This window comes from Echinops telfairi, unplaced genomic scaffold, assembly GCF_000313985.2.
Source record: "Echinops telfairi isolate 266 unplaced genomic scaffold, ASM31398v2 ScPeMD7_7469;HRSCAF=8507_0, whole genome shotgun sequence".
Taxonomy (NCBI): Eukaryota; Metazoa; Chordata; class Mammalia; order Afrosoricida; family Tenrecidae; genus Echinops; species Echinops telfairi.
Genome location: NW_022111372.1, coordinates 37,292,325 through 37,308,544, shown reverse-complemented (window position 1 = coordinate 37,308,544; position 16,220 = coordinate 37,292,325). Strand labels below are relative to the sequence as shown.

The 16,220-nt window shown below is 55.3% G+C and overlaps 1 protein-coding gene across 1 annotated transcript in view; it reads right to left on the bottom strand.

Moving 5' to 3' along the window:
* Nucleotides 1-496: 496 nt before the first annotated feature.
* PDXK (pyridoxal kinase) overlaps nt 497-16,220 on the bottom strand; it is a 25,956-nt gene continuing 10,232 nt past the window's right edge. Inside the window, exons 2-11 of the mRNA XM_004696902.2 lie at nt 11,788-11,842; nt 9,112-9,216; nt 7,822-7,905; nt 6,875-6,921; nt 4,438-4,523; nt 3,768-3,813; nt 2,688-2,799; nt 1,961-2,097; nt 1,071-1,137; nt 497-819 (exon numbers count right to left, since the gene is read on the bottom strand). Of these exons, the coding sequence (XP_004696959.1) occupies nt 707-819; nt 1,071-1,137; nt 1,961-2,097; nt 2,688-2,799; nt 3,768-3,813; nt 4,438-4,523; nt 6,875-6,921; nt 7,822-7,905; nt 9,112-9,216; nt 11,788-11,842 (852 nt within the window). The 3' untranslated portion in view covers nt 497-706. The remainder of the gene's footprint in view (nt 820-1,070; nt 1,138-1,960; nt 2,098-2,687; nt 2,800-3,767; nt 3,814-4,437; nt 4,524-6,874; nt 6,922-7,821; nt 7,906-9,111; nt 9,217-11,787; nt 11,843-16,220) is intronic.

The window sequence follows — 16,220 nt, the reverse complement described above, 5'->3', positions numbered from 1 at the left end:
CATGCAGACTGCACCCCGAACTGGGCACGTTTGTCAAAGGGAACATCCACAGGACCTGCCCAAGGACCAGGTCCACCTCTGTTGATAAGACTCCCCTCAAACAGGGGTCAGAGAGCTACAGGATACAGACCCCTCTGATCTCAGGGCCTGGAGGGTCTGAGCAAACAGACCCTTAAGATCCCCAGGACTCCCAGAGCTGCAAATCCAGAAACAAAAACAAGAGTATCAGGGCACAGGGAAGGACTAGAAGGATCATGAAGCTATTGAACATAATTGTTCCTGATCTGATGCCTAGATGGACCGATCAAAACCAAGCTCATTCTCAGAGGTGGCCAGACTTGGGCCTCCGGGCCCACCCACTCAGGACCTAGGTGCCACGCAGCCATACAAGGCGCCCTCTTGTCCTGCCCGCACCCTGGCTGGAGCCAGGCACCCAGCTGGACCCAGGAGCCGTCTTCAGGAACGAGAAGAGTTGAGTCCACAAACGACAACCTCCTGTGATCACCTCATGATTTTTCCAAAGCGTGGCCCACACGTTTCCCCGATTCAGAACAGCGGAGGAAGGTCGGAAACCCCGGGAAGAACAACAGGCATCCAGTCAAATCCCAGGCCCAGCTCGAGGGCAGACGTTACGTTTTCACGGGACGAAGACGATGAAGAAGACACAGACGGTTGGTGCGCTGCTGGCCGGTGCACTCGCGTGGCCTCACAGCACGGCAGCCTGCACGACGATCTCTGGGTCCTCGATGTCCCTTTTGCTCTGCACCATCCTCAGCTCCAGCTGGGCCGGGCTGGGCTTCTGTCCTTTCCCAGCCTGGGCTACAGGAGCACGCAAGGCCATGATGGCAGGGCATGGGCCAGGAGCCCGCCCTCCCACCCAGACCACTCCCAGGGTCTGGTTTCAGAGGGGACCTCCCGTTCCCCTAACCCAGCCCACCCCGTGGCCAGCAGAGGGTGACCCAGTCCAGCAGGAGACCTTCCCACACCCTTTCCTGGGTCACCTCCCTCCCTGGTTCCACTTCCTGTGGGAGGAGGAAGTGAGGTGCCCAGCCCCTTCCCCTTGGCAGTACCTTTGGCGCACTGGATGGTTCTCTGCAAGACGTGGTGCATGGCAGACACGGTCTTCTCACAGGCCACCTGCAAACCGGGGAAGCTTGTGTCCCTCCTTGTCAGGGAGGTACTGAGGCGGCCCCAGGAGCCCCCAACTGCCTTGTTCAGGTTTTGTTGATACAGATCCTGGGGCCCAGGCTGCACATCAGAAAGGACCCTAGATGTTCCCCTGTCGCCTTGTAGGGCAGAAGTGAAGGTCCTGGCTAAGCCTTCAGAAGGCACCCTCGATGTGCCTTATGCACATTCCACGCGGGGGACAGATGCCCCAACAGCAGAGTGCTCCCAAGTGGAGCCTGCTCCATTGGTTTACAGGCCGCCAGCCTGAGATGAGGTACGCCGACTATGCAACCTCATTCATGGGCAGCGAAATGCCCAAAAGAAGGAGAGGCACCCCACTGTCATAGGAGTTCAATCCAACAGTCTAAGGATGCACCTGCCCAAGTAATGCCTTTACCCCATCCCCACCCCCCGCCCTGGTCCTCCAAGGCAGCCCAGCCCCTGTGGTGTCTTTGCAATAACAAGACCCTCCCTGCCCTGGTGCCCAGGGGGCCTCAGATGGACAGGGTGGCTCACATTTCAGTTCTTACAGGTTGGGACCCGCCCCTGGCTCATGCCTTCCAGGTGACCCAACTTCACAGGTGAGGTGTGAGAGTGGAGGGGAGACAGTGGTCCTGTGCCAAACTTGATCCCAGACCAGGGACTCAGGAGCCCTGGCTCTCTTGCCCACCTGTTCCCAGCATGGGACAGATGCTGCTGTGGTCTTGCTCTCCCACCCCCTTTGGAACTTCCTGATCAGTGTCCCCAACAGAAGGCAGCTGGGTGACCAAGGGGAATGGCGTGCCACACTGACCTTGAGGTTGTTGGGGTGCTTGTGCGTCCAGGCCAGGAGCATGGCAGCAAAGAGATCCCCCGTGCCCACAAAGACAGCATCCACCTTGTGCATCTCCATCCGGATCCGCTCTGTTGCCACGGAGCCGTCAGGCCGCTCTGAAGGACACGGAACAGGATGCTGATAACCAAGGTTCTGGCTCGGCCCACGCCTCCCTGCACGCTCACAGGGGCAGGGCAGCTGCATCCAGGGCCCAGGACATACCCTGCCAGGGTGCCCCCATCTGCTACCCTCTCCTACACGGATCCTCAAACTGAGGTCATGCTGGAGTAGGGTAGGGCTTGGGCGGGGTATGGGGCGGCTGGAGACGGGGAGGCCCATGGGGAGATAGAGACAGATGTCATTGAGAATCCATCCACAAAGCTGGGCATGACAAGGTTCGATGACAGTCACCAGGAGACAGGCTCACAGACGGAATTAACAAAACTAAGACACTGATCCGAACTTCTAGCTCCAAGATCTGTGAGCAAATAAATTTGTTCTTTAAAGTCGCCCCCTTGTGGTATATTTGGTAAAGACCACACATGGAAGAAAGGCAGTCTTGTGGGCAGTGGTGGAGTGGGGTGGGACACCATGCACCCCTCAGACTGATGGGCCCACACATGTGATCCAGGAGGCCATGGCCGGCCCCCGATTTCATGGTCAAGTGGTTGTGCTGGATGATGAGGAGGGAGAGACACACACTCACTTGTCCTCTGACTGCCCAGTGCAATCAGGTAGTCACTCCCTCGTGGGGACGGCAGGTCGGAACTGGTGATGACCACGGTGTCGGGGCCCATAGAGTGCAGCACGTCCATCACCTGTTGTGTCAGCGACATTGTTAACTTGGCTCATGCACCATGCCCATGGCACATCCTAGGGATGAGAGCTGTTGGTCCAGCCCGCAGGCCTCCCCGCAACAGGCACAACTAGCACCCAAGTACCCCTTCAGGCAAAGTGCCCTCTGTGAGAGAGGCACAGGGAGTGGCTTTCCATGATGGCAGCAGCAGAGAAAACTGTCCCCTGGGCCCGGTCCTCCCTGTGCCCTGCCGAAGGACAGATTCTCTGCCTGGAGCCACAGTCTGTCTGGGACAGTCACTGCACTGTCTGATAGGGTCTCTCTGAGTTGAAAGCCACTAGACCAGCAGTTCTCAACCAGTGGGTCGTGACCCCTTTTGGGGTTGAATGACCCTTTCACAGAAGTCGCCCAAATCATAACAGTAGCAAAATTACAGTGATGAATTAGCAACGAAAACAATTTTATGGTTATGGGGTCACCACCACATGAGTAACTGCATTAAAGAGTCGCGGCATTGGGAAGGCTGAGAACTACTGCGCTAGACAAAGGATTGTACTGGTTCATTTTCTGTGGGAGAAAGGAATGGACCGATCGATGTCTTGAGTTGCCCAACTGGAAGTTGCCAACTTGGAGGCGCTGGGAGCTCCCTGGACACACGCCATGCCGGAGCTAGGCCTTCCACAGCTCAGGCTTCCTGCGCCACCCTGACATTCTGGCCACAGGTGCTGGGCATGCCCGTCACTGCAGACTTTGGGGGTAACTGTTCTCCTGTCCACTGGGGGATGACATGCATTGCCTGTGCATGTTGTGGGAGCCAGTCAGCTAAACCGGACCCGCCAATGCCAAGTGCCCAGACACCGCTAAGGCTCTTATTGTGAGCAAGTAGACAGCCCGATCGCCACAGTCCCAGCAATACTGAGCCTCAGTACAGAGGCTGGTGGGCCTGCCGTCTGTCCACAAGCCCTCCCTTGTTCCGCAGGCCAGCCTCACCTCCAGCGCTTCTTCTTGACTATGGATCTTTCTGCCGCTCAGCAACCTGCAAGGCAGAGAATGGAGGAGAGGTAGGGGCCACATGAGACGTCTTCTCCCCAAGTCCTCCCACGAGCGAGCGCCTGAGACCTGAGGGTTTGTTTCTGGTCTTCCCGCCCCCACTCCCACCCACCCCACAAGCGAGCTTAGCTTCCTCTGCCGGCCGCCATGACGCACACCAACCCAGCCTCGTATCATCCAAGCTCAGCCCAGACTGTCTGCGGATGTCTGCTGACGCCCACAGACGTGACTGAGGGGGGCCCGGCAGCTGGGGCAGGTCTCTAAAGCTGATGTAGCAGACATGCAACTGGTGGCAGCCTGCTTTCTCATTTGAGGAAGCTAGCAGCCTGAACTCAGGGGGTGCTGTTTACTGAACCCAACACAAGCCCAACCTCAATCCGGCCTCATCCACACACAGACAGCCCATTCCCCTCGTGGGACTATCACCATCACCACAAGCCTAGAGACTGGGCTCTCCAGCACACACTGCTGGAGATCACATCCAGCCCGGACCGACTGCTTCCGGCAGAGACGAAGAGCGGGGCAGGCCCCCGGGGAGATGAGCCTCTGTCTCCAGCAGAGGTAAGGGCGGTCCCGGGAACCCAGAATCCAGCAGTGGGAAAATACTTACTCAGCCTCAAACTGGTTGGGAGTTATAATGTCCGCAACAGGCACCACTTTCTCTTTGTAAACCGGAAGGAGATTTTCTGGAACATACTGGAAAGGAATGGTGGAGCTATTCAGTCCCAAGTGGGAGAAGGGGGCTCAGAGGTGCCCTGTATTGGGAAGCATCCCTGTGGCCAGACCTTCCTATGGGGCTGGGAGCCCCAAGTGCTGTAAGGGGCGGGCCCGAAGGACCTTGTTGTCCACCGTCATGGAGCAGGGAGAGTCTGTCAAGAGGGCAAGGAGGGAGGGAAGGGGCCACAGGAGGGGTTTCTCTGGGCTGGGGGGTTGCCACAGAGCCTGGTGCCCCCATGGGTGTCCGAGGGCCACAGGAGGGGTTTCTCTGGGCTGGAGGGTTGCCACAGAGCCCGGTGCCCCCATGGGTGTCCGAGGGCTGTGCGCCATAGACTTGCCAGTGGCTGGGCCCGAAGGACCTTGTTGTCCACCGTCATGGAGCAGGGAGAGTCTGTCAAGAGGGCAAGGAGGGAGGGAAGGGGCCACAGGAGGGGTTTCTCTGGGCTGGGGGTTGCCACAGAGGCCGTGCCCCCATGGGTGTCCGAGGGCCACAGGAGGGGTTTCTCTGGGCTGGGGGGTTGCCACAGAGCCTGGTGCCCCCATGGGTGTCCGAGGGCTGTGCGCCATAGACTTGCCAGTGGCTGGTTTCTCAGAAACAAATAGCCAGGACTTTCTTCCAAGGCGCTCCCAGGCACACACAAACCTCCATGTCTTGTTTTCCCCACTCGGGCGCCCCGGGCACACGAGGAGCTGGAGCCATGCTCGCGGGTTCTGGTTAACAGGCGGGATGCACCCTTGACCTAGTAAGCTTTGTTAAACTGTCCTTCAACAGTGCTACATGGCCGTTTTCTTTAGTCACCAGGTAGGCTTACACAGAGGCAGACCCTGAAATGGCCTAAAGCAGCGGTTCTCAACCTGTGGGTCGAGACCCCTTTGGGGGTTGAGTGACTCTATCACAGGGGTCGCCCGATTCATAACGGTAGCAAAATTACAGTGACGAAGTAGCAACGAAAGTAATTTTATGGTTGGGGGGGTCACCACCACATGAAGAACTATATTAAAGAGTTGCGGCATTAGGAAGGTTGTGAACGAGTCTTAAAGGTTGAAACAGCAAATGTTTTCATCAGAGACAGAGAGAGAGAAGCCAAAATTCACTGAAATTGTCACAGCTTTAGGAACTGCTCGGCCAGTTCCTAGCTGCGATTAAGCCCGAGTTAATGACTGCAGCTCTGTCCCATGGGTTTGACCTTCGTACCAGGCGGTGCTGGCAGCCGAGGCAGCACGGGTCCCCAAGGCCCCAGACATAGGCAAGGGAGGCACTAGGTCAGGTGCAGGCAGGATGGGGCCAGCCCCCAAGGGGCCGTGTTCATGCTGGTCTTGACCCGCAATGGAACGGAAAGATAATCCACTCCAAGAGAACAGACACACACCCCTCTGGGGGCCCAGTATAGGGATAATGACCTCAGCCCTTCAGGATCCAAACCCAAGAGTGTCTGCTGGGCTCCCTGCAGGGGCAGCAGAGAGAGAACAGAGGGGATTGCAGGAAGGACCAGGCTGCGGGGGGAGGGAGTGTGAGCTAAGGGCAGCCGCAGCCTTCACAAAAAGACAACCTCGGAGTTTCCTGAACACAGCTGTGCCCGCTCCTCTCAGCACTGGCTCTGACTACTGTGAGGGACGCAACCTGGGGGACAGGCAACAGCAGAGCTGTCTGGCCTACCAAGCATTAATGAGTTCCCGCCTGCCCTTTCTAGGAACCACTCTCAGACCCTGCTGGAGGTGCTGCTCCTCCCACGAAGGAGGAGGTCTTTGCCAAGTTCTTTGCACGGGGCCTCTGCAGAGCTCCCTAGTTGTCGGGGAGAAGGAGGGGCTAGTGGTGGTTGAGAGGGTTCCTGGGTGCTGTAGCCCCTCACCAAAAGGTTGGCTCAGAAGACAGGTCTGTGAGCTGACACACAGACACTGAGAACCCGATGGCGCCCAGATCAACTCCAACACCCACGGCCTGCCAGGAGTCGGAGCCTGAGCCCTGGTGATTGGTTTGGTTAGATTCGGTGGTAGGAATCTTCTATGCAGAGCAGCGGGGTTCAATTCCTGGTCGATGCCCTTCCTGTCTGCGCACAGCGTGGTTTCATGCGCAGCCTGTCTGCAGAGGCCTGCACACGTTGCCGGCACGACAAGAAGTGGTTGAGCTTTCAGATGAAGACAGACTAGGAAGAAAAGCCATGGGGGTAGGGGCAGTGGGCAGGGCTTGCCGTACTTCTGAAAAATCAGCGGGTAACAATGACACTGGTTGGATCTACGTTCAGCCTGCAGTCAGGCCAGATCCTGGGGTGTGGCCGGAACAGAAACCGCCGCCCTCACCATGCATAAGCAGGCACGGACAACTCACTCACCATGGACCCTTCGCCGTTCCACTTGTCTCCCATCACCGGGTCACACACTGCGGAGACACAAAGGCATTTCATCAGCAGAGCAGCGTGGTGTCCTTGACACGTGCTTATCGGCACACCACTGAAAGCCTGAGGGGCTCGGTGCCCCCTCCCCTTTCTCAGGCTTTATCTTGTTTGTGGCATTTCGCTCCTCATTGACCCAAGATGATTAAGAGCTATTTAGTTTATCATCTGCTGAACATCTCTCCTGAGTGCTCAAGGCATGCTGAGTGTACCCCCACCCCCACCCCAACACACATACCCTGCAGGCCCATCCTCTGCCTGACTGCCACCAGCCCTCCAAGCTGGCTCCTAGGCATCAGTCGCAGCCTGCACAGCAACATACCCTTTTCAGATACCCGTGTGGTATCTGAGAGGAGCCCTGGTGGTGTAATGGTTACACATTGGGCTACTAGTTGCAAGGTTGGCGGTTCCAGCCCCTCAGAGGAAGGAAGATGGGGCTTTCTGCGCCTGCAAAGAGTGAGCCTTGGAAACTCACAGGGACAGTTCTACCCTGTCCTATCGGGTCACTATGAGCCAGAATCAACTTGGTGGCCATCAGTGAGTTTGGAGTTTGGACATGTGTCTAAGAGTCCTGCTTCCCTGGAAGGAGAGAGGCCTCAGGGATAGAGCTGGAGCTGCAGCTCCTTCTCAGGGGCAACCAAAGCAGACCCGGGGATGCTTCGGAAAGGACGCCGCCGGTCCCAACAGCCAGGGGTGGGGGCGGTGCATGTCAGGAGCAAGCACATTGGGGCGTTCCTATCCCCACAAAGGGTCACGCTGGCTTCAGAGTCAGACAAAGAGCAACGGGAGGCTTGGGGTGTGGGGGGCTGTGGGGGAGAATGGTGGGGCATGGACCTCAGGACTACACTGGTGTGGGCAACAGCCCCAGGAAAGGGGCCAGTACCCACCATAGACGAGGCTGGGGTTCTGCTGCTTCAGCTCCCGCACGATGTCCACCACCATAGCCAGGAAGGACGCGTCTCGGGTGTACCCTACAGGGGGAGACCCATGACACACAGTGGGAGGTTGGCAGCAGCTAACCACAGCAGGAGAGAGAAAAGCACCCATCACACCCATCCAACCTGAGGGGCCTGGGGGCTGGACCACAGCCTCCCCATGTGCAGGTGCAGTCCCTCAGGAGGGCTGGACCTGCCCCAGGAGCGTTAGGTGTTCAATGAAAGGAAAACGCTATGGATGGGAGAGTTTCCGCACGGTTTTCTTTTTCAACAATAAGCATGGCCACCTGTAACTACAGCGCACATCAGGCCCACTTCTGTCATGCAGGTGGTTTAGGAGGGCTCTGTATGTCGCTGACAACGAGGCCCTCAGCTGCTGACTAAAAGGTTGGAGGATCGAGACTAGGCAGGAGGTCGGAAGAGGGTGTAGACATGTGAAACCCTGGGGATAGACAGTTCCACTCTGACTCACCTAGGCCCCCTGAGTGGGAACTGGTCCAAGAGATTACCAAGGAAGCCAATGCAAGAGGTACAGTGAGTGACCAGCCTGTTTAATCTCTCACCCTGGGCAGCCAGCCCATCCCCCCCACCCCATCCCCCACCTGTCCCAGTAACAGGCAATGGATCCTACCCCAAGAGTGGCCATGACATCACATAGTCCAGGAGACTACCAGGATGTGAGTTAACTCTTCCTGTCTGTGGTAGTTATATTTGTCAATTTAAGGATTAAGCGTGTAGGGGTGGGGGTCTAGCCTGTCAATCAGGTCATAGCTAATGAGGCTTCTGTGTGGGCATAGCCTATCCCTAAGGATTCTGGGAATTCCAGTATTTCCTCCTTGAAGGTGGGAGACTCTCTGCTCACACCCTGGGAGACATAGCAGCTGATAAGACACATGGACCCGCCCTGATGCAGCCCTGGGTGCTGCAGAAGCCATGCAGAGACCCCTGCCAGCGCTGAGATGTTTCCAATGACACTGGATCCAAAGACTCTCTACCCACCGGCCTGTGATCTTCTACATTCAGAGTCATTGCATTTGTTTTGTGAGTCTGAAGAGGACTTTATAGATTGGTATCGGACTTCTGGACTTGAACTGGACTGGGCTGGGATGTTTTCTCAATGTTCAATTGCTCTTGTATAGAAATCTCTTTCTTATACACATATGTGTGCCCATGGATTTGTTTCTCTGGTCTACCCAGACTAACACACTGTCCTCCCTGACAGGCATGTGGGCGGGCCCTTACCTGTGAGCATGTAGTCGTATTTGTTCACCTTGTTCAGCTGGAGCCCTTCGTACAGCTCGTGGAGCTCGTCAGAGTTCAGCACTTGGCCCTTCCAGTGGGCGTAGCCTGGGGGAGAGCAGGGGACGTAGGCACCATGCATTCACACTCCAGTCACTCGGCGTCCACACATCCTGCGTGCCCAAAGGTGACCGCTGGGGCACAGGGCCAGCTCAAGCTGTCTCTGCTTGTCCATGCCCCAGTCTCCCAGCCCACAGTAAGAACACAGTGGCTATCGTCTGTGGCTTGCTGGGCTCATGACTCCCCTGGCATCGACAGTGCCCAGTGGGTCCATGGTCCTTCTGAGATGCAGCCAGGATGGTGTGCTCCCTCACAGCACAGATGGATCCACCTCTCCTTTAGTGTGTGTGCGGGGCTGTCAGCTGGGACACACTCAGGACACCCATGTGCCGTGGGTGCATCTTCGGGGGTATAAATCCACATATCACAGGCCTGCTCTACTGGCTAGCCACTTATTCCTTGCTCCCTGGCCTCTATCAAATTCCGACGGAGACCGATGTGGATCAGAATGCCCCAGGCCTGGGTGTGCACTCTGGGCCCCAACAGGCTCAGCCCCTGTAGACAGACATGTCAGCACTCCGCCAGCAGGCTCCCCAGGGGACTGGGTGTGACGGACCAACTCAAACCCAGAGGGGCTGTTCCACAAGCACCCTGAGCTTTACTCTTGGAAGGCCAGTCCCCATGTCCCTGATGCCACGAAGACTCCTTCCAACAGCCGCTCTGAGCTGGACATGCAGACCCTGGAGGATGGCTGGATTCACCACCCACTGGAGGGTCACCACTGACTGGGGTGGAATGAACTGTGCCCCCCTCACCAAAAAAAAAAAAAAGTTCTGCAGTAGTTCTACCTCCTGTACTTGTGAAGGTGACGCTAACATTAATGGGCCATACTGGGTGGAAAGGGAGCTTCTAAACCCAACCCATTCTGCATGGTGTCTTAGGATGGAAGAAGAGACCGGAGAATCCCTGGGCAAGTCGCCAAGTAAAGGCTGGATAGCAGGAGCTCAGCCACAGGCCAGGTCCTCCCCGGAGGGCAGAGTCCAGCCCTGCTGGTGCCCCGAATCCAGTCTCCTGCCTTCCCACAGTCCCCCCAAACACCCCAAACTCACTGGCATCGAGTCCATTTGGACTCATAGCAACCCTACAGGGCAGGGTAAAACTGCCCCTGTAGGTTTCCAATACTGTCACTCTTTTTTAATTAAATACTCTTGTTGGGTGCTCTTACAGCTCTTATCACAATCCATCCATCCATCCATTGTGTCAAGCATATTGGTACATGTGTTGCCATCATCCTTCTCAAAACATTTGCTTTCTACTTCAGCCCTTGGTATCAGCTCCTCTTTGTATTCCCCCTCCCTCCCACCCCTCCCAACTGCAACTCTTTACAGAAGCAGACAGCCTCGTCTTTCTCCCACAGAGCAGCTGGTGGTTCTGAACTGCTGACCTTTCAGTTAGCAGCCCAATGCATAACCAATGTCCACAGACAATAAACACCTACTCTCCAAAGGCCCTCACGCGTGACATTTCGTGGGTGTGGGGAGGGAAGGGGAGCAGAGGAGGCCCCAATCAGGCTGGGAAAGGATCCTTTTGGGGAGTGGTCTGCTTCCATGTCTTCCTGTCAAGGCTGCCTAGGAAAAGGCCTGGGTCCAGGGCAATCACTGGTGAGGAAGCTAGGAATCCTTTCACCCAGTTTCTTCTTATCAGACAGACCACTTCCTGTTCCGGGCGCATAGTGACTTTGTCTGTCACATGCACGGCAACCAGTCAACCAGTCAAGTCCGCTTCTGTTGCTGGCAGGGAGACATCTGCCCTGCCTGGGCAACATGCTGTGGCCGGGGAGAGCCGGGCTCCCTGGTGAAGGGGATCCGGGCACCTCTCTTCTCTGAGTAAAGGGCTTCCCAGGCATGGAGGCAGTGTGGTGATTGCTCCGTGGTCCCCCTCGTGAAGCAGTGTGGCTTGAACAAGTCTCGGGGAGGAGAGCAGGTCACCAGGTCTTGACTCCAGCAGAGCCCCGGATGGGCTCCAATGGCTGGCCTTTAACTACTGCGCCACCAGAACCTTTCTGCAGGTCCTGGGAGCCCTCGTGGCATGGGGGCTAGGTGTCGGGCTGCTAACCTCACGGTCAGTAGTTTGGAAAGTACCATCTGCTTCTCGAGAGAAAGATGAGGCTTCCTATTCCCGTAAGGAGTTACGGTCTCGGAACCACACAGGGGGCGGTTCTACCCTGTCTTATAGGGTCCTTATGAGTTGACATCAATTCGATGGCAGTGAGTTTTTGGTCTTTTTATGATAGGGCCCTACTAAGCACTATGACCCGTAATTCTGCTCCAAGACCTCCACACCCAAGGAGGACTTAGCATCCAAGTTCAGGCAAACACCCAAGCTGGTCTTCCTCTCCGTGTTTGGCTCCATGTGTTTCTTAGACAGCAAGGACTCCAGGGTACCATTCTGATAGGCTACTGAGGATGTTGTTTCTGACATTCTTACTTGACAGTGTGACGGCACTTATCCTGAACTATACCCGCCACGTTGTGCTGTCACCACCCCTATGCCTTTACAAACTCGTCCCTCGCCGCGGGACTAAAAACAATGGCCTGGCTGCGCTGGCCAAGGAATTACCTGTGTGGTTTGAAAACTGCACAGAGTTTACAGCATCGATTTCGAATCCCAGCACCTGTGAGAGACAGACACAGAACCGTGTGTGAGAGCCTGCCCTGCACTTATACCACACAGACCCTGGAGTTGACGGCAACACCCTTACAACCGTGGCAGCGGTGGGTGACAGAGTAGTAGCAGGGTGTGTGTCAGTCTGGGTAGACTAGAGAAACAAATTCTTAGACACTCACAAGCTTTATATACAAGAGCAATTGAATATTGAGAAAACATCCCAGCCCAGTCCAGATCAAGTCCATAAGTCCAATATTAGCCCATATGTCCGATACCAATCTATAAAGTCCTCTTCAGACTCAATGCAACACATGCAATGATGTGAATGCAGGAAGATCACAGGCCAGTGGGTGCAAAGTCTTATGGATCCAGTGGCAGTGGAAGCATCTCAGTGCTGGCAGAAGTCTCCACCTGCCTCCTTCAGCTCCAGAGCTCCAGTGTAGCTCCACGTGGCTTGTCCACAGGAATGTCTCTCAGGGAGTGTGCAAGCGTCACACCTCCAGCAAGCTATTTGTCTCCTCAGTGCCTCCAAATCAGGTCAAGCTGCGACCCCATTGACATGCTAAACGCCACCCCTTCACTCTTACATCTCAAATTGGCCACACAGTATGTAACTACCATAGGGTGGCCGAACCCAGGGACAGGCCTCAACTCCTTGGGTCAGAAAAGAAGCTGGAGTGCACGCAGCCAGCCGGGCAGAGCCACAGAGCCCAAGGCAGCTGGCTAAGCTTGCCTCTGTCAAGACGGTGGTACTAGATCATGGCTACTCCTTGCTGCAAGGACTTGGTTTTAGTCCTGACCCCAGTGAAGGAGCAGCCCAGGCCCCAGCACACAAACCAGAAGGACCCCTGCCCAAGCCTGGGGTCCACAGGCATGCTCTCAGCCAGATTGCCCGCCAGTGAAGGGTTGGTTTTAACACACTAAGGCAACAACACGGACCGCCCCTCACTGGGGTCAATTCAGCCCTGGAGGATAACTCAGCCCCCGGGTCCTGCTGTGCCAGATGGAAGGCAAAGTCCACCTGTTGCGGGGACTCCATTGCATGAGGCCCCGTGTGTCCCAGAATAATTCTGTCACCTGGACAGCAACCAACCGACCTTCAAGTCCCACCTGAAGGTTTAAAAATGAGGCAACATTTCCTCTCTGTCGGCAAGTGGGAGCGTGGTGGCCTCTGGGAAGGAGAAGGGTAACAGGGTAGGAGAGCAGGGCCTTCTGGGCATTGGTGGTCGATTTCTTCACGTGGCTGATCCTTACCCTCGTGAGAATTCACGGTACTGCATGTTCCCTTTGTGGGAATTCACTGAACCGTATGCTTAGGACTTACATTCACCGAAGGACTTTAAAAAAGAAAAAAAAAAATCAAGCCAGCTTTGTGTTACTTAAAAGAGATCAAAGAAATGTTAAACAGGTATTTTGCAAATGCACTTTACCTGACTTCTTGGCTTGCTATACACCGATTAAAATTCTAATAAACTCGGAAGGAACAGATCTGAAGTCACAATGACACAAATCTTGAAAACCCTCCCAAAATATTCTGCTCCACTGCTTCTCTGTGTGCGGATAATGAATCCTTTGGAACTGGCAAGTTGACCGAGAGCGGAGTTGCTATTTTCTGCTTTTAAATGGAAGAGAACGCTAAGCCCCTAGGCTGGCATGTCCGTTTCAAACTCCAGGAGCCAAATTGGCTTATTAGTAAGCATCACGTGAGCATCAGCTCGAGTCTACCTACCCAGACTGCATGTGCAAGACCAAGAGCTAGGCTGGGAGAAAAGATGGCGCGCAGCGGCCGGGCTTCAAGAGACGACAGCCTCTGGGTCTGTGGTAGTCTGGGTACTTTGGAGAAACAAATCCACAGCAACTCACGTATAAGAGAGAGTTTTATGCAAAGAAAATGTGCATCACGAAAACATCCCAACCCAATGCTGCCCAAGCCCACCAGTCCAACATTAACCCATACCCAACACCAGTCCACAAAGTCCTCCACCTCACAAAACAGAGGCAATAATGCCGACTGCAGGAGAAAAGCTGAGTCAGTGAACGTGTAAGCATCTCAGCACTGGCAGGGGTCTCCACACGGCTGCTCCAGCACCCAGGGCTGCATCGGGATAGATCCATGCGGCTTCTCCTTGGGGATGTCTTGTAGGAAGTCAATCTTGCAAGCTGAAGCAGGGAACTGCTAAGGCAGCTGCACCCGATACAACCATCACAAAACAAGAGACCCGAGAACTAGAAAGGCGAGGCTCACCACCCATTTATCCCTCTGCCTTTCAACCAGCCCCACATGTGATTATCGGCCAGGCTGGCACAATTAACTAACTCAGGGTCCCAGAGGAAGAACCTTCTGCAGGCGTCAGCTCAAACCCACCCTTCCACTCAGCTCTGTGATGCTGGAATCTGGCTCCCTGCCGGCCACTGTCCAAGGAGTGCGACCTCGGGGGCTGTGGGAGGGAGAGGGTACGGACTCCTCCCAGAAGCCTGTTTCCGGTGGTGCTTCTCCAAGCAGCTCTTCAAGCACAGCCCCCTCTTGGCTCGTCCTAGCAGCGACGATGACAGCTTCCCCTAGCAGGAGCCCAGTCCACTGGTGGCTCCTCCATGATGCGTAGGAAGTCCGTCACACACTCCTACAGAACTCGGCACACGGCACGAGGCAGCCAGAGCCCACCCCTCTCGGTTCTCTACGTCCTCCTAACTCTTCTCTGCGATCCCACCAGCCTAGGGGTGCTTCTTGAAGCTGGTATTGGGGTGTTCGCAGATGCCTCCTGCACAGAATCTTTGGGTTCCCCTTTGGCCTTTCCAATTCAATTCTTCCCAGACCTGGCTCCACAAATGTTTATCATAAGTTATCTGTTAGAAAAATTGCTCTGATGACTCCTGGGGTGGACCCTGTCTGATAGGACCTGCTGTCCCTTCTTGTGGGGAGCCGGAGTGGACTGGTCGCTGGCTAGCATCAACACCCACAAATATGGCAGGTAGCTGCATCCTCCCTATTATTTGTCTGCCACAGTATTCGGGGCCAACTCAAGCTCCCCCCGCAGACACCCTCAAAGAAAACACTTCAGGGGGCACCACCGTAACTCACAGGACCGTGGTTCATTCAGGGACCGAAATCCATTTTTAAATCTAGTGGACCAGTCACCACCCATGACCACAGGAGCACCCAGTTTCTTTTCTTCTTCTTCTTTTTAAATCATTTTATTGAGGGCTCTTACAGCTCTATCACAATCCATCCATCCATTGTGTCAAGCACATTTGTACCTATGTTTCCATCATCATTCTCAAAACATGTTCTTACTACTTGAGCCCTTGGTATTGGCTCATTTTTAGCACCCAGTTTCTTCAAGATGCTCCAATAGCACACAAATGCTAGAAGAGATGGCAAAAAATTCCTTCAAACATCCCAGGAGCCCCAAATCCTTCTTCCAACTGCCAGATCAGTCTTGAGCAATCCAAGACAGTCACACAAAAAAACAAAACAAATCAACAACACTCCCGAAGGCTCAGGCAGCAGGCCCAAAGGTGGGCCTCTGTTCACCTAGCCACTGCCACAGTTCAAGAGACTCCCTGGGGCCAGCCATTCGCTTGGTGAGAGCGCAGGTCCATCCCCTGCCTCCAAGCTGGGCCTTCTCCACCTGAAGTGTGCGTGGAGAGAGCAACAGAACTGGGGTTCACTTCCTTTTGGGGAGTACTTTAGAAGCTGTCCCCAAGAGACAGGCAGCCTGAGAGAAGGTGGGGCCAGACAGGTCTCCAGCAAGTTTCTGTCTGACCTGCCACTCTGACAAGCACACACGCAAAGTGTTTCCCCAAAGGAGCAAGGTGAGTGATACACAGGTCCCCTTTCTGTGGCAAACCGACTGCTACTAGAGAAGAGCCGGGGCCTCTTCGCCAAGAGGGCTGGTGAACAAGCCAATCCCTTCTCACCGACACGCATGGTGTATGGTGCCCCCATGTCTGCACTGTTGGTGTCGGCTCGAGTTATTAAGGAAAGCCGAGCCACCTGCATAAATGTCAGCCATGCTGAGGGCTGAGGAGACAGGGGCTCTCAGTCACAGAAGCACCTTTGGGGTTCAGGGGCAGCTAGAAGCAGAAGTGCTTCGAGTGAGATCTGCGGCCATCAGACAGCCTGTGCTTTAAGGCCTGGCAGACATGCTCACCACACACCAACAGTGCAGACACGGTGCACCATGCACAGTGTGCGTGTATGTGTGCATGTGTATGTGTCTGCATACAAAGCAGTGCAGACACGGGTGCACCATGCACAGTGTGCGTGTGTATGTGGCTGCATACAAAGCAGTGCAGACACGGGTGCACCATGCACAGTGTGCGTGCCTATGTGTGCATGTGTATGTGTCTGCATACAAAGCAGTGCAGACACAGGTGCACCATGC